This window comes from Haemorhous mexicanus, chromosome 24 (assembly GCF_027477595.1).
Source record: "Haemorhous mexicanus isolate bHaeMex1 chromosome 24, bHaeMex1.pri, whole genome shotgun sequence".
Lineage (NCBI taxonomy): Eukaryota > Metazoa > Chordata > Aves > Passeriformes > Fringillidae > Haemorhous > Haemorhous mexicanus.
The window spans coordinates 7,038,276-7,059,320 of NC_082364.1; the positions used below are offsets into that span (position 1 = coordinate 7,038,276).

At 58.8% G+C, this 21,045-nt stretch overlaps 1 protein-coding gene across 2 annotated transcripts; it reads left to right on the forward strand.

Moving 5' to 3' along the window:
- Window positions 1-583: 583 nt before the first annotated feature.
- BUD13 (BUD13 homolog) lies at window positions 584-6,191 on the forward strand. Of its 2 annotated transcripts, XM_059867180.1 has the most exons (11): window positions 584-724; window positions 899-992; window positions 1,318-1,402; window positions 1,547-1,598; window positions 1,979-2,799; window positions 2,981-3,075; window positions 3,243-3,351; window positions 3,763-3,901; window positions 4,184-4,365; window positions 4,681-4,762; window positions 5,030-6,191. In XM_059867180.1, the coding sequence occupies exons 1-11, from the start codon at window positions 603-605 to the stop codon at window positions 5,121-5,123; spliced, it is 1,875 nt and encodes a 624-aa protein (XP_059723163.1). In that variant the 5' UTR covers window positions 584-602; the 3' UTR covers window positions 5,124-6,191. The 2 variants fall into 2 exon arrangements, with proteins under 2 accessions (XP_059723163.1, XP_059723164.1); XM_059867181.1 differs by lacking the exons at window positions 584-724; window positions 1,547-1,598.
- The last annotated feature ends 14,854 nt before the right edge of the window (window positions 6,192-21,045 follow it).

Here is a 21,045-nt window from a genome sequence, read left to right on the forward strand (position 1 = left end):
GCTTCATTCATAACTGTGCCTGCCGCGTGCCCACGCCCTCAGCCCCACCCTCTGCTCCATTCACGGCATTGGCTGCTGTTTGACCACACCTATGGCCCCACCCTCTGCTCCATTCACGGCATTGGCTGCTGTTTGACCACACCTATGGCCCCACCCTCCACTCAATTCATGGTATTGTGTGATGTTTGGTCACACCTACAGCCCCACCCTCCACTCCATTCATGGCATTGGCTGCTGTTTGACCACACCTATGGCCCCACCCTCCACTCCATTATGGTATTGTGTGACATTTGACCACATCTATGGCCCTGCCCTCTGCTCCATTTATGGTATTGTGTGATGTTTGGTCACACCTACAGCCCCACCCTCCACTCCATTTATGGCATTGGCTGCCGTTTAACCACGCCTCTGGCCCCGCCTTCCTCCCAATTTATGGCATTGGCTGCCGTTTGGCCACGCCCACAGCGCCATTCATGGCCTATCCGCGACCTGGCCACGCCCATCCATGACAACTCCATATATGGCAGTAACCACGCCCATCTCCCCGCCACGCTCAGGCCCCGCCCCTTCCGGCCGGCGCCGCAGTTTTGCGTCACAGCGCGATGGCGGCGCCGGGGCTGTCCAAGGCCGAGTACCTGCGGCGGTACCTGAGCGGCCCCGCCGAGCCCGCCCAGCCCCGCCGCCGCCGCAAGAAGAAGCCACCGGGCGGCACCGGCAGAGGCGGGTGAGTCCCGGGGGCAGCAGGCGCGACCCTGTGCACTGCCCGGGCTTGGGAGCCCCCCCGAGCGCAGCGCCCCGTAGTCCCGGTCCGAACCTCCCTCCGACCCCCCGCGGCTGCCCCGCCGCAGATCCCCGGGTCCCCACGGGCCCTGACGGCCGCGCCTCTCCCCCCTGCCAGGATGCGGATCGTGGATGACGATGTGAGCTGGAACAGCATCGCCGCCGCCCCGGACAAGGAGGAGGAGGAGGAGGATGAAGGGGACATGCCTGTGGTGAGCGGGGGGTCCCGCAGACGCGCTCTCACACCCTCAGTCTGTTCTGGCGGTCACCTCGTGTCTCCCTTTGGAAAGAACTCGCTAGAGCGCCCTGCCTGCCCTGTGTTGGGGCGGGTTCTACCTCAGGGGTGGGCGGGAGCCCTGCAGGAAGGAGCGAGCTCCCTGTGGATCCGGGCAGCCCGCTCTCTGTGGGCCAGCACGGGGTTCTGTGCTCCAGAACAGCTGCTGGAGCAAGGCAGAGGCACTGGGATTGCTGCTGCCTGTGTAAGGAGTGGGAACTGTGCCTTTTGCTGAGCCCCTGGTGCTTGCTGGGTGTTTGCAGGTGGCAGAGTTCATTGATGAGCGCCCCGAGGAGGTGAAGCTCATGGAGGAATTCCGAACAAACTCCAAATGGAAGCTCCTGGGAGGTGAGAGCAGCCCCTTCCACCCTCTCTCCCTAATCCCTGGCTTTTCCAAATCATGAAGCAAGCTCAAAATAAGCCTGGAGGTGCTGTAGGGCTGCTGGGCTGTGCAGAGCTCTAATCGTGGTGATTGCAATTGTTTTCCCTCAGATGAGGACTCGCAGAGTTCAGATGTTTCGGGATCCGCCAAGTCTGCCACGAGGTATGGGGGTTCAGCCAGGAATTCTGCTCTCTGCTTGTCTGGCTCTGTCTGCCTGGTTCTGTGCTTTGCTGGGAAATGTGGGCACTTCTGCCTGTGGATAGCCCCTGCCTGGGGAGGGGCACTGGCAGCTCTTGGTGTTTGTGACATTGCCAGGGAGACTGGGGTGATGGTCCCTGTGAATTTGATGGTGGAGACTTTCCCATTCCAGCCCTGCTGGGATCCAGGCTGCCCTGGAGGGTTTCTGGGGTCTGCTGGGGCTCAGGGCTGCAGCATCCCAGTGAATCCACGTTCACAAGCTGTTCCCAGCTCTGGGGTCCTGCTTTGTTTCCAGACAAACCGGGCAGGAAGGCAGCTCACTGTCACCTTCTCTGCCCTCGCAGGCGGCGGCGCCACGACTCCCCAGAGCCCTCAGCCCCAGCAGGGAAACACAACGGCTCCTTGGGGCCCTCTGCTCCCAGGCGGCAGCGGCACGACAGCCCAGATCCGTCACCTCCCCGGAGACAGAGACACGACAGCCCTGATGTGTCACCTCCCAGGAGACAGAGACACGACACCCCAGATCCGTCACCTCCCCGGAGACAGAGACACGACACCCCTGATGTGTCACCTCCCAGGAGACAGCGACATGACACCCCTGACCCGTCCCCTCCCAGGAGACAGAGACATGACACCCCAGATCCGTCCCCTCCCAGGAGACAGAGACATGACACCCCTGATGTGTCACCTCCCAGGAGACAGCGACATGACACCCCTGACCCTTCCCCTCCTAGGAGACGGCGTCATGACACGCCAGACTTGTCACCTCCCAAAAAGCAGCGTCGTGACACCCCAGATCTGTCACCTCCCCGGCGGCGACAGCGTCACGATACCCCTGACCCATCCCCTCCCAGGCGACAGCGTCATGACACACCAGACTTGTCCCCTCCCAGGAGACAACGACACGACACGCCAGACTCGTCACCTCCCAGGAGACGACGTCCTGGCAGCCCAGAACTGTCACCTCCCCGGCGGCGGCAGCGTCATGACACCCCTGACCTGTCCCCTCCCAGGAGACAGCGACATGACACCCCTGACCCGTCCCCTCCCCGGAGACAGCGACATGACACCCCAGACCTGTCCCCTCCCAGGAGACACCGTCAGGATTTGTCACCTCGCAGAGAGAAGCCGGGGTCCCCGAGTGGGAAGAAGAGCCGAACAAAAGGTGAGTGTCCCACGCTGTGTCCCCCGTGTCCTGGGGACTCCCTGGGATCCACACTGCCACAGGTGAGTGCCGTGGGCTGCTGCTCTGCTGGCACGGCTGGCACAGCTGGCAGTGGCAGTGTCTGTCCGGGTGGGCACAGCTGGGTTGTACTTGTACCCTCACTCTGATTTATCTCCTCCAGGACGGGCTTCTCCCACCCAGAGGGACCAGCAGAGGTCACGGAGCCCCCCGGAGCACTCCCCCCACCACCGGGATGCCAGGGGCTCTCCCAAGAAGGTAAAGGCTGTCTCTTTCCCTTCCAGCTGTGGAAGCCCAGTCATTGACAAACTGGGGGAGTTCTTGGCTCTATCAGGGCTGTCCCTGCCCTGTCCCTGTGGTTTGGGTCACCCCTCGTTCTGGCTGCCCCCTCAGCCAGCTGTACCTGGGATCTCTGTGCTCCCCAGGCTAGCACGATGTCATCCGGGGCCAAAGCGGGCCTGGTGTCGGCCGACGTGCTGCAGAGGGAGAAGCAGGAGCTGCGGAAGCACGAGAGGAGCACCAGGCACCTGGAAGGTGGGAGTGGGGAATGCAGCCCGAGCTGCAGCTCACTCCTCTGCTCCGTGGGGCCCTGGCACTGGGATCCTGCTGGGAGCACCCCTGTGGAGCTGCAGCTGGACATGCTGCTGGAAGCCTTGGCCAGGGTCTCTGTTCCACGTGGGAATTTCAGAGCAATGCCGGGGGAGTCACAGGGAGTGGGAAATGCTTCTCCTCTGCAAGTCTGAAGGAGCAGATGGATAGTGAGAGCTCAGGGTCTGTGTGGGGCAGCAGGGAAAGCTCAGCACGAGCTGAGATCCTGCCTGGCTTTGGGTGGCAGGCTCTTGGGGAGATGAGGTCAAGCAAAAGTGAAGTCACAGTTAGTCATTGAATTGTCTGGAGGTGATAAAATGTCCCAAAGTTGTGACTTGAGGCATGTGTCCCCACCAGAGGAATCCCGGAACGCTCAGACCGTGTTCCGAGACAAGTCCGGCCGCAAGAGGAACCTGGCCCAGGAGCAGCTGGAGCAGAGGCTGAAGGCTGAGGCAGAGGCCAAGAGAGAAGAGCAATATGCCAAGTGGGGAAAAGGGTGAGTAAGGGACTCCTCAGCACAGTCCTTGGGCCTCCCATCTCCTGCTGTTAGTTTGGGTCTGCTGCCAGACTGGTGTTGCATTTCCCTGTGCTCTGAGGTTGTGCCTGGACCAGCACATGTTCCATGTGTCTGAAAACCCCTTCCTGTGCTGGAGGTGCTTGGGGAACGCTGCACAGGCAGTGGGAGTCGAGGGTGTGACCCCTCCTGCACATTGAAGGAGTCCCAGGGAGTGATGGCTGGGGTTTGGGTGACATTTGGGTGACACAGTGTGTTTTCCAGGCTGGCCCAGGAGAGGCAGCAGCAGCAGAATGTGGAGGATGCAGTCAAGGAGATGCAGAAGCCCTTGGCCCGTTATATCGATGACCAGGACCTGGACCGAATGCTGAGGGAGCAGGAGAGGGAAGGAGACCCCATGGCTGCTCTCATCAAGAAGAGGAAGGCCAAGGAGAACAAGGAGAAAGGTTTGCCTCTGGAACACACCTGTGTGTGGTTTAAGGTGTCAGCAGTGCAGAAATGCAGCTGCTGTTCAGGAAACAGCCAAGGGGACTTCTGGACCCTGTGGAGTTACTGGCCTGTTACCAGTAACAGTTGCATGAGTTGATAGCTGGGAGAGCAGGAAGACTCAGCACTTTGTCACAGTGAGCCCTTGGCAGCTGTGGCTGGCTGCCAGGAGCCTGTGCTCCCTACCTGTCCCCACCTGCAGACACCTCCTGGGTGGGTGAGGATGTGACCACGTGGCTGTGCTGAAAACAGCTCCTCTGTTCTTTGTGTTCTAGAAAAACCCAGGTACAAGGGACCAGCACCTCCACTCAACAGGTTCAACATCTGGCCCGGGCATCGCTGGGACGGTGTGGACAGGTACTTGTTCCTGTTGGAATAACTTAAAGGAGTCCTGCTTCGGGGCATTGCCACTTCTGGGGGGAGTGAGGCTGTTGGCAGCTGCGAGGTTGAATGGCTTCAGTTACTAATGGGTGATGGGACAAGGGAGGTGAGGAACTTCAGAGGCATCAGCTCTTGGTAACCACAGGTCCAGGTGGAGACTGAGCCAGAGTAAATTACTGGAAAGGCTGCAGTGGTCAGGAGAGCTGGTGGCCAGCAGCTGCTGTCACTGGGTGTCCCCTGCAGGTCCAACGGGTTCGAGCAGCAGCGCTTCGCCCGCATTGCCAACAAGAAGGCAGTGCAGGAGCTGGCCTACAAGTGGAGCGTGGAGGACATGTAGGGAGAGCTCCTGCAGTGCCCCACAGGCACCACCTGCTGCCACAGCCCTGAGGAATGGCCTGCTGTCCCCGCAACAAGCCCTGTGCTCGGCATTCAGCAGCCCACTGGGCCATCTTCTGAGAGGCAAGGCTGGATCTCCCTGGCAGCCAGAGCCTCCAGCTCCATGGGGAGGACACTGGTTTCTTGTTTGTTTTCTAACAAACCTCTGTTCTATGCCAAATGACTTCTGAGGGCAGTTCCCAAGTCTTCAGGTGTCCTAAATCTCAGGTGAAAATCTGAACGCTTGGGCTTGGGAGAGTTACCCTCATGCCTTGGGTCAGTCTGCTCCAGAACTCAGGTTAAGTGGAACTTCTGAACTTTTGTCAAGTTTATGCAGTTATTTTGCCATGTGGATCCCAGAGTCACCTACATGCAGGAAAGTTCAAACTCAGCTTCTCCTGACCCTGTCCAAGCAGGAAACTGATTGGGAATGCTCTGGCACTGGAAGAGGGACCTGCAGTGCTGCACTGGGCTGCAAGATCTTCAGGAGCCTCTGCAATTCTGCAGGGCTCCATTTCTAGTGGAAGTAAATGTGTGGAGAATTAGGACTTAAGGCCTGGAATTGCTTCCCTCACAGTTTGGAGCAGCTGCTCCCCCCCAGACCCCTCTGGATTTGGGGCTGATCTCAGCACTTGGCTCACTCTGGTGGGAGGTGTAACAACCCTCTCCTGTGATCAGATTTGTCAGTCTCGGAGCTTCCCTTAATCCCTGTGTGCCAGAAAGCACTTGTGGAAATAAATAAATAAATACAGTTGTTCTTGCTGAGGTCCCAGGCAGCAGGGATGAATGCAGGCAGCAGTTTCCATGGAGATGCCTTGGCTGCAGCAGAGGGCAGGGCAGGGCAGGATCGCTGTTTCCAGGGATTCTCCAGCACTGGGAGGGCCGTGGGTGGGAGGGACAGCAGCACAGTCTGCTCTGGAGTGCCAGACTCGTGGGACTTCCCTGTGCTTTTCATCCCTGTGTCACATTTCCAGCAGCCCTGGAATTGGTGTGTTCACCTGTAAATAAACCCTTTGTTTTGTTTTTTTAACTCGATTCTGCGTGCTGGTGCTTTTCCCAAGGCAGCTGAACCATTCCCAGCCCTGCTGCACCTGCTGGGCAGGAGATGGTTTGGGAGCAGGGGCTGATGTGTGAGGTGGCAGCACATTTCCAGACAGGTGCTTCCAGTTGTGCTTCCCCCTTCTGTCACCGAGGCCCTGTTCCATTTTCCCTGTAACCTGAGGCAGCTGCAGCCTCCACAAGTGCAGTTCCACTTGACACATTCGTTTTTGCTCTCACTTAATCTGAGTGCTGCTGGAGATGTGAAGAACCTGCTGTGGAATGATTGGATTCGCCCTGGTGAGCAGAGCTGGATGCTGGTACCTTCCCCACCTGCCTGGTGACAGTGGCTGCTCTTGCAGAGCCACAGCTGCCAGCAGCTGCCTCGTGTCACTCTTGGGACTGGAAGCTGCTCTTAAGGAGGCAAAGCACTTTTAAATGCTGGTACTGAACAAAATGTGCTTAGGACCTGAAAATGGCATCAGGTTCTGCTCTTACAGCTGATTTGGAAGGCTGGGGTTTTAAAATTTTAGAGGTACTACCCTGGGGACCTCCTCGCTCATCACAATGCTGGATTTATACATCTGTCACCTGTTTGCTACCAGATACTGTATTTTTAAGAGATATCTGTGAGGAAAGGGGGGCTCACGTGGTGAACACCTCCCTCCCTGATCCCATCCCGTGTGCTGCCTGGGGAGAAGGGTGCTGGGTTTGTCCCTGTGCCCTTGTTCTGCATCCCACATCCCCTGTCCCAGCTGTGGCCTTGTCTGAGCAGTTCTGGCAGCAGAGCAATTGGCAAACGCTGTGGGATCCTCTGGGACGAGCTGGGTGATGGAGATGGAGCAGTGACACCGGGACTGGATCTCTTCATTAGTGGTTCTGGAAGGGCAGAGCCCTGGTCTTGGCATCGAGCAGCAACTTTGATTAGCTTTAACCCAAAAAAATGAATATTAAAATCTTAATTTAATTTAAACCACTGTCATTCACAGTCATGGCAAACAGCAAGCAGAGTAATTATTATGCAAATGAGACAGATAGAAAAATGATTAATAATTGCGCAAATTAAAAATTATTGTAAACATCCTGTGAGTGGTGATAAGTCGGGGAGGAGCGAGCGGGGGAGGCAGCGGGGCTCAGCCACCTCCTGCATCCCGATTTCCTCATTAGCAGGAGCAGCAAACGAGGAGCCCCGGGCTGCCTGGGGGAGCAGGGCCAGCCTGGGGATCTGCTCCGGCTTGTCTTACCGAGAGGAAAGCTGGGTTTAACCATTTCCCCCTTGCCGGGGTGGGGTCCCTGTGCTCCTGGCACTGCCTGTGTGTCCCTCCGCAGCCTGCCAGGGGATGCCGGCCCTGCTCCCCCGGCTGCCAGTGACCCGGGAGCTGCCCCCGACCATTACCAGGTGTTTCTCTCGAATTGCACACCCGTATTTCCCCCCGTTTTCCTTTTGTGCTCATTCCAGGGAGCAGGATCATTCCAGTCCCAGGCTCTCCCAGCTCCTGGGCTTCCAGGGGCACCGCTCCCGTCAAGGACGAGCAATTAAGCCCGGCCTCGCACGGCGTAATTAGATTTTTGTTGATGAGCTCGTGGTAATGTGTTTAGTTTAGATTAAGAGCTTAATTCCTGGGGTGTGACACCGCCTGTCCCTGGGAGCCCACGGGAGCGGGGCTGGCCCTGGGAGGGGACCCTCGGCCACCACCCCTGCCTGTGTGTCACCTGTCCCCACAAAGGTGAATGCGGCTTCTCCCCCAGCTGCCTCTTGCCTGTTGTTTTTTTAGCAGCTCCAGCAAAGTGGGTTTTGGCAGTGCTGTGTTATTGCTCCCTTTCCTGCTGAGTTCTATTATTTTTTAATTAAAAAGAGCCTGAGATTTGTCATTTCATGTCTCTCTAAGCGGCAGCAGCTCCAGGTCGTGGGTGCTCGGCAGAGCTGGTGGCTCCCTGAGTCCTCCCGGGCTCCCAGCATGGATCACCTGGGCATGGGGCACAGTGGGACCCCCCCGGGAACAGACACCCCCTCTGCTTGGTGGGGAGAAGAGTTTTCCCTGGGGACTCCATCCCACAGCGGGCTGGGAGTGAGAATCCCTGAGACTGGCAGGTTAGTGATTGTATATGCATATGTGCACTTTCCCTAATTATGGAATAATTAGGGACACGCAGAGATAAAAATTACTAATAATATTTACTCTAGACTCTATTTTTTTTCAATAACCTCTCTCTCTCTCCCTCCTTCACCGAGTCTTGGTGGAAATAACTTTGCAGATCCCAGCTAATGAATATTTGTAAATGCAAGAACATTCGGCGCCGGAATATCCAGAGGGCATCCTCTCTCTGCCTTGTAATTTTTTTCCACCAGATATTTAATATTTATGGTTCCACAGCCTCGTGAATAAAGAGCCACACACAAACCCCCAGGAGCTCGGGGGCCGGGATATTTATGGCGCTTCCTCTTTTCCTTTTCAATTACAAAGACACCTCACATAATTAAGTGCTAATAACCTTGTTAATCTAAAATTGATACTCTTTCTCCTGGCTATCTCTTAATAGAATTAAAAACAGATTAATAATCAAGGGTAGGAGAAGTTGCACGGGATGCAGGGAGAGGGGGCCAGGCTCTGGAGCTCCCGGGAGCCAGGCTGGGATGGGCAGCACCAGGAAAGGGCTGGCAGGGAGCTCTGCTTCCCCCTTGCTCTTTACACAGCTTAAATTTTAAAGACAAACAGCCACGTAACACCGTCTCCTAATGAAACTGTTTTATGTTAATTAATTATGTATCAAGGCTCATTTTCATGCGCGGCCCGGCTCCGCTTCCCCTCCGCCAAGCCTTTGATCTGTCAGAGGCTAAACGGGAGATAAATAATCAAATGGAGAAAGCCTGGATGGAAATAAACATGGCTTAGATGCGGGATCTGGAGGGTGAGCAGGGCCCTGGAAATGGGGCTCAGCGCTCAGCCACGCTCCCCCCGCCGGCTGGGGAAGTGTCTGTGCCTCAGTGTCCCCGGGCCACCCCTGGGGACAGCACCGTGTCCCCGGGGACAGCACCGTGTCCTGTGCCTCAGTGTCCCCGCTCCAGCAGAGGATGTGGGAACCCCCATCCGTTCTGGGCAGGGGGAAGGGATGCAGGTGAGCACCTGCGCCCTCACCTGTGCCGTGGGCGGCAGAGAGGAGGGAGCAGCCCTGGGTGGCTCCCATGGCACATCCTGGCCGGGCCAGCAGCGCTCGGGTGGCGGTGCCAGGGTGCGAGCCCGGGACCAGGGACGGTGCCCAGCGGGACCAGCCAGGGCTCCGGGCACGGCCACCCGCTGCAGCCACCGCCCCGGGCGGTCCGGCCGCGCCTGTCACCAGCCCCGAGCTGCAGCAACCGAAGGGAGCGCTCCGAGAGCCTCGTCCCCTCCAGCCTTGCCCCGGGCCCTGCCTTTGGGCTTCTGAAGGCTCTGCCCCAGCGCTCTCAGCTCCCGCTAATCCGCACATCAAAGCCGGAGCTGTCGAACATCCTCGGGAGCCGCGGGGATTGCTCGGCAGCCAGCAGCGGGGCAGGGGGCTCAGGGCTGCCCAGGGTCCCTTGGAGGGGGGCTCTGACCCTCGGAGCCCGGGGGAGCTGCTGGGAAGGTGTGGGATGTCCCTGAGCAAGGATGTAAAATAACAGGACACGGGGCTCTGCTCTGCTTGGGCACGTGGGGATCACTCCGGGGTTGGACTTGGTCTGGGAGGTCTTTCCCAGCCTGAGTGACTCTGTGGTTCTGTGGAGGAAAGACCCTCCCGCAGCAACAGCTCCCACGTGTCACTTGTGGGCAAGCAAGGAAAAGAGATTTAGCAAGAAACCCCACAAAAATCAAGCAGAGAGGGTGCTGCTGCTCTCTGCAGAGTGGAATTTGCCTGCCAAGGTCCTCTCTGTGCCACTGTGGCTGCAGACTGGGATTCCCTGCTCGGCCCTGGCGTGGCTCAGCATCCTGCCAGCGAGCTAATCAGGTCAATGCATTTTTAACGGGGCATAGGAAATCTTTATATTTTCTGTCAGGCTCATTCTTCTCCCCCGTCTCTCTGTGGGGGCTGAATTATTTAATGCTGAATATCAAGCAGGGCTGGTTTCCCTGTGCTGGCTGCTGACTGTGCACTTTGGGGCTGCTGAGATTGGCAGTGGCTGCGCTCCGAGCCGGCCCGGGGGAGCCCGTGCAGCAGCACATCACCTGCTTGCAGCCAGATTTATGGAACACCTTGGGTCCTTCTGGGTGTCTGAATCAGTGGGATGAGTTTGGAGAAGGGATGGGCAGTGCCAGAACAGCGTGCTCACAAATCACACCATGCCCAGTGTGCCTAATGCACCTGCGTGCAGTCAGCACATCAGCTGGAGTTTGGGGGTGATCTCCACACTGGGGAAGGAGTTTGGGGGTGATCTCCATGCTGGGGAAGGAGTTTGGGGGTGATCTCCACGCTGGGGAAGGAGTTTGGGGGTGATCTCCACACTGGGGAAGGAGTTTGGGGGTGATCTCCACACTGGGGAAGGAGTTTGGGGGTGATCTCCACGCTGGAGAAGGAGTTTGGGGGTGATCTCCAGGCTGGGGAAGGAGTTTGGGGGTGATCTCCACACTGGGGAAGGAGTTTGGGGGTGATCTCCACGCTGGGGAAGGAGTTTGGGGGTGATCTCCACGCTGTGGAAGGAGTTTGGGGGTGATCTCCAGGCTGTGGAAGGAGTTTGGGGGTGATCTCCAGGCTGTGGAAGGAGTTTGGAGTTGATTTCCATGCTGTGGAAGGAGTTTGGGGGTGATCTCCACGCTGGGGAAGGCTGGAAGTGCAGAGCAGGACTCCAGGGGATCCAGCAGCCTCTGCTCAGCACATCCCTGCTCTGGGGCAGCACGGTGGGCAGGGCTGGGGTGGCAGCAACGTGTGACAGCGGGCACAGGTCGTGTGTGGCCAGGAGCAGCCGTGGGCACCCAGACACAAAGGGCTGGCTTGTGTATCGGGGTTTATCTTTCCCATTAATGGCTTTCTAAATTGGTGGCAGTGGAGCAAAAAACCCAATCTGAACTCGGAGCATGCATGATTACTATTGTAATAACCTTGGCTAATAAGAATATGATGTGGTGTTAGGCTGGGAAAGAAAACACATTTCTCATTAGCTTTTTGATTAATTACTCCACATAATTTCCTAGGGGGACATGCCTGGGACTGATTGCCTTTGCTTTTGACGTGTGGAAGTGGTTTACCTTAAGTTAATAATTTTCTCGGTGACATTTTAATGGCAGGCCTCAATTAATCTCCAGTCACCGGGCAAGGGCCAGGCCCCTGCCATCCCCTCGCTCCTCTGGGGGCTCAGGGCACCCCCCTTGCCCACCCTTCCCCAGGACAGGGCAGAGGAGCTGCCTGGGGGTGAATGTTGAGGCCAGGCTTGGGCAGCCCTTGGCAGAGGTTTGGGCTCCAAGGTCCTGCACCTCCCTGCCCTGCCCCACACGTGATGCTGCAGCTTCTCAGGGCTTTAAATACCTGGGAATGCAGCAGCTGTGCAGCCCAGTGCTCCCCCAGCACTGCCAGGGATCCAGCTGTTCCCAGGCATGTTTACACGGCCTGGAAGCACCAATTTCCTTCCGTGCCTTATAATATAAATATTTTACAGGAGCTAAAATATTCAACACTCGTTTGATGTTGCCACATGGAGTGGGATCAAATGAGGGTGGGAAGGAGGGGAAAAGAGGAGAGGGGAGCAAGCAGAGACTCATTTGTTTCCCTGCCTGGAAATGGAATGATGCTGCATATTTCTGCATCAGGAATCACCCGGAACAGTGACCTCTGCTCACTGCTCCCCGAGCAGCTGCCTGGCTGGGGCAGCTCTGCAGGGCATCTCTGGTGTGCCTGGGGTGGGGCTGTCCCAGCAGCTCCTCCTGCACCTGGGATGTGCATCCCACGTCCCAGGTGCATCCAAAATCCACCCTGCACTCTCCAGCCAAGCCTGTGCTCCACACAAACTTTAAAACATGGTCAGGTCCAGCCAAACTCCTGCCAACTGAAATGTCAGGGTAATGCCAGGCCTTGCCCTGCCATCCTGGCATTCCTGGGGCTGCTGCCTTGGTGCTGGGCTGGAGGGATGGGGATGTGGGTGGGCATGGCCAGGCAGCACCCCTGGGCACGCTCACCTGGGGCAGGTGCTGGCTGGGAGGAGAAGAGCCAGCAATATTTATGTTTCCATCCAAATGCATGGATCAAAGCTGACACTTTAATCTGTTCAACAACATCTCAAGGATAAAAAAGTTGCAGGCAAATCACAGGCCTAAATTGGTAATATATTTCTGCTTGTCAGTTGACAAATCACTTTACAAACCCTTCTGCATCTTCCCACAGTCCCTGGTTTGCTGCTTTGGGATGTGCAGCCTTCATCCCGGGGTGTTGTGGTGTTTGTGCCACACTCCTCCTCAGGAGGGAGGCGCTGGAGCTCAGGGCAGGCTTTGGCAGCAGCCGGGTGAGCTGGGGCTGCTGGGGCTCAGCCTTTCTGCCGGGCCCAAAGCCGTGCTTCCTTCCCTCCCATTCCACTGCCCTCCACAGCCCCAGCGAGGCTGGGGACATGCCCAGCCCCCCATGGTGATGGTGGCACTGGGGACGTGCCCAGCCCAGCCCCCCGTGGTGATGGTGGCACTGGGGACGTGCCCAGCCCAGCCCCCCGTGGCGATGGTGGCACTGGGGACGTGCCCAGCCCAGCCCCCCATGGCGATGGTGGCACTGGGGACATGCCCAGCCCAGCCCCCCGTGGTGATGGTGGCACTGGGGACATGCCCAGCCCCCCGTGGCGATGGTGGCACTGGGGACGTGCCCAGCCCCCCGTGGCGATGGTGGCACTGGGGACGTGCCCAGCCCAGCCACCCGTGGTGATGGTGGCACTGGGGACGTGCCCAGCCCAGCCCCCCGTGGCGATGGTGGCACTGGGGACATGCCCAGCCCAGCCCCCCGTGGTGATGGTGGCACTGGGGACATGCCCAGCCCCCCGTGGCGATGGTGGCACTGGGGACGTGCCCAGCCCCCCGTGGCGATGGTGGCACTGGGGACGTGCCCAGCCCAGCCACCCGTGGTGATGGTGGCACTGGGGACGTGCCCAGCCCAGCCCCCCGTGGCGATGGTGGCACTGGGGACGTGCCCAGCCCAGCCCCCCATGGCGATGGTGGCACTGGGGACGTGCCCAGCCCAGCCCCCCGTGGTGATGGTGGCACTGGGGACATGCCCAGCCCCCCGTGGTGATGGTGGCACTGGGGACATGCCCAGCCCCAGTGAGGCGATGGTGGCACTGGGGACGTGCCCAGCCCCCCGTGGTGATGGTGGCACTGGGGACGTGCCCAGCCCAGCCCACCGTGGTGATGGTGGTACTGGGGCCCACTGTGGCGATGGTGGCACTGGGGATGTGCCCAGCCCAGCCCCCCGTGGCGATGGTGGCACTGGGGACATGCCCAGCCCCCCGTGGCGATGGTGGCACAGCAGCCCTGTGGAGGCAGCCCAGACTGCAGCGGGGAGCCGAGGAGTCCCTGCCAGAGCAGAGGGATCCTGCAGGGAGACAGCACTCACTGCCAAGGGCTTTTTCTGCCTTGACTTCTTTTTATTGAGTTTCTTTTTCTCTTCTTTCCCTCTCCTGGCCAGTGCCAGGCCAAGTTGATGAATTATCCCAATATATATTCTGTCTGGAAAGAAAACACATATCATATGTATCTTTGACAAGTTATTATTCTTCCTTATCAGAATATGTGTGCATCCAGCCTGGCCATAACTCACCCCCGGCGGGAGCGGCTGATCCAGCCCTGCTGGATGCTCCGGGTGCGGGGACGGGCAGGGCTCCGCCTGCCAGCCGGGGAGGGGGCCTGGGCGGAGGCGAGAGCCCCGCGTCGAGCTAATTCAGCGCCTGCCTCACCTCCAGCTGATTGCTGCAAATTAAATTTCACGCCAATGAGCCGGAGGAGGCGGCGTGCGGCACGGGGGGAGAGGGGCGCTGGCGCGGGCACGCTGCGGGGCTGGCACAGCCTCCTGCCCCAGCGGGGGCACTGGGGGCCTGTCCGAGCCCCTGGGCTGGCCCTGAGCCCCCAGCCCGTCCTGCCCAGCACCCCTGGGCTGGCCCTGAGCCCCCAGCCCGTCCTGCCCAGCACCCCTGGGCTGGCCCTGAGCCCCCAGCCCGTCCTGCCCAGCGCCCCTGGGCTGGCCCTGAGCCCCCAGCCCGTCCTGCCCAGCGCCCCTGGGCTGGCCCTGAGCCCCCAGCCCGTCCTGCCCAGTGCCCCTGGGCCCCTGCCCCTACAGCAGCTGTGCCAGGCTCGGGCAGAGATCAGAAATCAGGTCCCAGCTGGGTGAGCAAACATTTCTGGCTGTTCCTGCTGCAATGCCAGCCTCAGGCCCTGGAGTGAAGTCCAGCAGGAGAGCAGCTCTGTCTGCAGCAGGACAGGGCACGGGGCTGGGCTGCTCAGGGCGGGCTCTCCCAGGTGGAGCTCTGGGATCCATCCAGGTGTGCTCAGCGTGCCTGGATGCAGGGCTGCGAGCAGCGGGACCGCTCCCATCCATCCCCGCTGCAGAGCCTTTAATGTTGGACTTATTAAGATAATAACTGCTCCATCTCTGCCGGTTTGAAACATGATCTAATAGGAATCTTACAACAAAAGTTGCCAAGCAGCCAGGCCAGGATTTACTAATAGACTCCGAGCGTGCTGTAACTGAGATGGAAATTAATTTAGTGATTAGGAGATTAATAAATGGAGCAGAGCACATCCTTTCCTTTAAAGGCCCGGAGGAAGCACTGGGATGTGGCATTCCCGTGGTGCCTTCACGGGAAGTGTTCAACTCTTTAATCTCCACGCTTCCTCCCAGGCTCTGGGGCGAGGCTGCAGGAGAAGCTGTGCTGCCTCATTTTCTCTTAAATCCCATCTTCTTCCCCAGCTGTTTGTTAGCATTCTTTTGTCTACACAGACACCTGAGCCCGGCACCTGGGGACAAAATTCCCCCTCCAAGCCGCCTGAATCCGGGCCAGCGGCAGCGCTGGGAGCGCGCGGGGGAGGGAGGCAGTGGTGCTTTGAGCCTGCCCCTCTTTGTTGCTGTTGGTTCTGCTCAGCAGCAGCTGTGCATCCATATTTATTGAGGGGAAGGGAAGGAAAACTGTCGGTAATCCCAGGGAAGTGGAACATCTTGTAATTATCCGGGCAGCTCGGCTGGCGTGGGCGCACCGGGGCTCCCGGGAGCCCTGGGTCACCCCGGAGGGCAGACGGGAAAGGTGGGAGGTAAAACATGCTCTGAGCACTGCAGGGGGAAAAGGGATTGATGCAAAGGGGAGCTGGTGGCCTCCTGCCCAGTGGCTCCTTGGCTGGGGTGAGGTGAGAGCTGCTTCCCTCCCCAAAATGCTGCTGGGACCAAAAGCTGGGGTGGGAGATGGTCAGTGACAGGGAATGTGGCAATTCCCTGGCTCTGCTCGGAGCAGTGGGTGAGGAGTGGGTGAGGTGGGAAGCAGGAGGGAGATGCCAATGCTCTGAGGGCACGAGATGCCTCTGCACCCTGGGTACCTCTGGGCCAGGGGCAGGAAATGGAGCCCAGGACACCAACAGAGCTGGCAGCTGCTCTCTGCTGGCATTTCCAGTGATCTCTTACAGATGCTGATAAGGTTTCTGAGTGAGGGCAGGGGTTCGAGATGAAGGGGAGCGTGTGTGTGTTTCTTCTCCCTTGCTTTTTCTCTCCCCTGCTATCTCCAGCACAGCCTTGCAAGAAGAAAAGCTTGTGGGCATCTGTGCTTTGCCTCTGCCTTCCCTGGGGACCATCAATATGCAGGGACTGTTACCTGGGCAGGGGCCTTTCCCTCTGTTCCTCAAGGTCATGGCAGGAGCTCCTGGCTGCTGAGGATGGTCCTGGAGCAGAGCAGGGATGCTTGGGCAGAACGTGCTGCCCTGGAAGAGGAGGAGGATTAGGATGGCTTTGTGTTGGGGTCATGCTGGTGGCATTAGAGTGCAGCCAGGCTCCAGGACCCGCTCCCAAATCCGTGGTGCAGTATTTTCCCAGTGGGAAATCCACCCTCCTGCCCTCAGGGAGTGAAGGTGGGTGGAGAGCATCCCTGCTGAGGACATGGCTTCTGTCCATCCCTGCTCCCCAGCTCCTGGCACTGGGATGGAGGCAAATATTTGGAGAACGGCAGAGCCCGGCTTGCTTCAGACAGAGCCGGCAGCCTCTTGGAGGCTGGGATTAATTTGAAGGAATTTACTGGTGGGGTTTGTGGCAGAGAGAACAGTTTGCTTATTTCACACTCGTATGGCCACCTGCTACGAACTGTTTGTTCAGTTTCAAATTCTTTAATTAAAATCAACATAAAACAGATTGAAAACATCCCAAGAAGGGGATGCTTGATTTGCTGGAGGATATTGCAGCAAACGAGCCAAAGCACTCAGAGGACACCGGATCACGGGAAGCGCCCTGGGCAGACACTCGGGTCTGCCTGGGCCACCGGCCTGGGGCTGGGGGCAGGTGGCCCTGGGGCATCTCAGCTCCAGCACCGGGGCAGAGCGGACGTGCTGCCTCCTTCTTCATCAGGGCCCCCTCCCCAGTGTGGCCGTCCCGGCAGCGCCCGGCGCGGTGGGCGCAGGCGCGCGGTGGCGGCTCAGCCCTTGGCGGAGCTGATCAGAGGCCTCCTCCAACAAACATCAAAGCCTCAATTAACAGGGGCCGCGTGCGACCCTCTTGCAGAGCGCAGATAAGAATAGAAATTTCCCTTGGAAAACGGATTTGTGTTTAGCTGCGTGCGCCGGGCGGTAAATGACCTGCACCGGAGAGGGGCCGGGGACAATTACGGCGCTCATTGGGAGCCGGTTATCTGAGGGAAACAGGCGCGCTGCTATTTAGCTGTCTAATATCCCAGTGGGAGGGGAGGCGGAATTAAAACCCGTCTCTTTTCAGAGCCATTTCAATCTGAAGGATTCTTCCTTTATGTGGTGGCTTTTCATTTCAAGGGGCTTCTTCCTCTCTCCCGGGCCCTGATTTGCGTGTGGCCGCCTGCAATGGAGAAGGACGGCGAGGGGAAGGAGGCCTTGGCTGGGTCTGCGCCCTGCCATGGAGCCTCGGGGCGCTCGGGGAGAGGAGCAGCCTCTCTGCGGATTCCTCCCAGCGCCGGCATCTCCCGCTCCGATCCCGGTGAAACAACAACAACCACGCGGTGCAGAAAGTTAATCCAGAGCCAGACGGGCGTTTTAATCACTGGAAAGGTTAAAACAAGCCCTCCCCGGCTGTGCGCGGGCTCCCGCCAGCTCCCGCGCTCCTGCGGGCCTGGGAGACCCAGAGCACCACGACTGTATTGATTCAATTATTCTCTACAATGTAATACTCTGCATTTGTGTGATAGCAACAAACAGAGTTGAAAGACGTACAAAAATAAATGATCTGAAAGTTAATATGGCTGAATGAGCAGCTCTGAATGAGGGGAGAGCGCTTTGGTTTTACATTGTGGAATCAATGGCGTGCAGAACAATGTCCTCCCTTCCCCGGGGCCCCGGGGGCCCTGCCTCAATCGATCACTATGCAAATTAATTGAATTCATGAAACCTGCATCACTGGGTAATTGATGCTTCTTATAATTACCTCCAAGTTATGAGCTTTTAGGGGATTTCATTGATCCCCACCCAGGGCCAGGGCAGGGTCCAGGGTGAGGCTGAGGCACCGGGAGCTCGCTGGGATGCCCAGGTGTGCCAACCACTGCCCAGAGCTGCTGGGACTTGCAGAGCCCGCATGCTGTGTGGATGCAGCCCCTCAGGAAAGCCCCTTTCCCTCCTCGGGGCCCAGAGGATGCAGAGGTGGCAGTGACAGGTGCCACAGGAGCACGTGGCCGGGCCAGCCGTGCCTGGCTGGTGGCTGGTGGGAGCGAACAGGTTGTATCCAAAGGGATAATAGGCTTATACAGCGCATTATTTAAGAAAAAAGGACAGGCAATTGAGCTCTGCAGACTAATTAGATTAAACTGATGAGCTCATCAGTATTGTGTGTAATTAAGATCAGAGCTAATTGCAGCACTTTGATGCCCTGCCTTACCCGAGGTGTCCCTTGCCCGGCTAGTGGGAAGTGGCTGGGCTGCCTGGGCTTCTGCTCCCTCCAGGGAAGAGCAGGGGACATGTGACGGTGCCCAGTTCCTGCCGAGCTGGGGGCCAGGCGGGAGGGAATCTGGAGGTTTGAGCACAGAGCTTTGTGCCAAACGGAGAGAGCAAAGGGGGAGTGGGATGGGCTGCATGGAAAGTTGGAGAAGCAGAAGCCGGCCCAGGTTCCAAGGGACCTGCCGCCATTGCTTCCTGCAGGATGGACAGGATTTATCCAGATGGACACTGCTTCACGAGACAGACAGTTCTGGCTCTGCTGTGGCAGCGGGAGCAGCCTGGGTACAGCTTTTATCCTGCTCTTCCCTGTTCCTGTCTGATCTTTCCTCTTGCTCCTGCACCACCACCTCCTCCCTGCTCCTCTCCCGTTATCCGCCCACCTCACTTCTCTCTCCCGCTGTCTCACCTGCCTCACCCTCCTGCTCCCCGTCCCTGACACAGAACCTCTTTGTGCCCCTCCAGACCCTCCAGGGCTCCACTCCCGGGTCTTCTGTGCAGCTCTGGGCAGGGGCTCCCACCGTCCCTGCCGAGCCCCTCCCGATGCTCCCCTCCCGCTGCCCGCCCCGGCGCTGCGCTCCCTCCGCTCGGGCTCCTTGTCTCCGTCTCCAAGGTTACACCAACCGCTTCCCGCTCCTCTCCTGAGCTCCCAGCGGGATTTCCCGATGCTGTTCACCAGTTGGGTTTTGTTCCTCGCTGCCTTTCCCAGTTCTCCCGCACCTTTCAGCATCCTGCCACTGCATCGTTCCTCGGAGAGCATCGCTTGCACCTGACTGAAGGGAGGGCAGGACTTTGCAGCACCTTCTCTCCAGAGAAATTCCCCCATAACTCGGGGTTGAGCATCCAGGACATCCTGGCTGAGCTGGCGGCCCTCGGGGGGTCCCCGGGCAGCTCCCCCGAGGTGGGGTGGGTTCCTGCAGGGGCTGCCTTTGGGGGGCTGCTCATCCTGGTGGGAATCTGTGCAGCAGGAGAGCAAATGTGAACAGAGCATTTCCTTCTTTCTTGCAGGCTGCAGTGGCAGCTGTGGGGGCAGGAGCCCTGAGGTGCCTCTCTGCCTGTCCCCTCCTCACAGTGGGGCTCCCCAGGGCTAGAGAGGGGCTGGGAGTCCTTCCACCTGCAGCAGGTGTCCCCATGGCACACCCCTTCTGGGCGAGCATTTGGGGACACTGCCTCGAGCTAATGACAGGGAGGTTTAATCCTTCCTGCGGGGCTCTTCGGTTCTTACGGCCTGGAAAGTGACAGGGTGGGGGAAGCAAGCAAACCCCAAACCCCTTCCCAGATGTACGAGCAGCCTGAAATATCTCTGGCTTCTCTCCCTGCAATAACTGGAGGGAACAGGAGCAGATGTTTATAGGTCACGCTGCTGGTTTTTCCCTTTCTTTTCCACCAAGTGTTTATTTTTCTCCGGTTTCTCCCGCTAGTGGGGATTCGGGTCGCAGCGTTCCCTTTCCGCGGGCGGCAGCGGGAAGCCCGGCAGGTGCCGGCAGCCCCCGTGGTGGTGTTGGGGGCATGTCCGGGGCACAGCGGGCCCCGGCAGCGGTGCAGGGACGCGGAGCCCTGAGGGGGGGACACGGGCAGAGGGGTGGGCGAGCCCCGGGCTGTCCCCGCGGCGCGGACGGGAGGTGGCACTGCTGCACCGGCGCAGCGCCCGCAGCCCCGCGCCCCGCTCGCTGCAATGAGCGAGGGGCTCTGACAGGACCCGCAGGGCTCCGCGGTGCTCCCGGCCGCAGTGTCCCCCCCGACGGCAGCCTGGCCCCCGCCAGGTCGGGACTGGCCGTGTCCCCGCGCCGCTGGTGACACTGCGGTGATGAGGATGCCCTGAGCTGGCCCCATGGGCTGTCTCTGTCCCACACTGCTGCGCTGGTGCCCCAGGAGCTGCGTTAGCCAGAGATGTCCCTGCAAAGTCCTTTTATCCCTGTAGGAATAAAGGCTCTTTCTGCCTCCCGAGGGGGGGTTCAGCTCAGCCACACGGCGGGACGCAACAGGTCACTGTGGTCCCGACTGTGGGCCCTGTGCTTTTGGGGCCACAGCAGCCTGCCCTGAACACCCCCAGTGCCTTTGGGGTCACAGCAGCCTGCCCTGAACACCCCCAGTGCCTTTGGGGTCACATCAGCCTGCCCTGAACACCCCCAGTGCCTTTGGGTCACATCAGCCTGCCCTAAACACCCCCAGTGCCTTTGGGTCACATCAGCCTGCCCTAAACACCCCCGGTGCTTTTGGGGCCACAGCAGCCTGCCCTGAACACCCCCAGTGCTTTTGGGGTCAGAACATCCAACCCAAATCCAGCCAGGGAGGGGCTGGTGCTGCCCGCACTGCCGGGGTGTTGCCAGATGCATCCAGCTGTTTCCACTGGCACAGGAGAGGGACAGGAGGGCTGCTCCTCCCTCTGGGGGCACGTTCCCAAAGGAAAGGTCTTGGAACAGGAGAGATTTCTCTCTCAAGGCTTTTCTTTTTCTACCAGCTCTTTTGGAGGGGGGAGTTTGGAGCAGAGGCGAGTTCAGACAGATCTGATTCCCCTATCTCAGACAAACACACTCGCCTTTCCCTGACTGCAGATCAACAGGACATGTTCCAGGGAAAGATCATCTCGAAAGAAATGGATTTTCCCCCTACTGCTCTGCCATTTTTGCTTGTATTTCTGAAAGCCGGAGTGACGGGTTGTGAACTTTAAGGAGCGATTTCTACTCCTTGCTCTCGTCTGACATGTGGGCAGTGGGACTGCGAGCCTGAGGAGGAGACAGGGCTGAACAGCTCGGGGGGGGATGCTGAGGGCGAGGCGGCAGC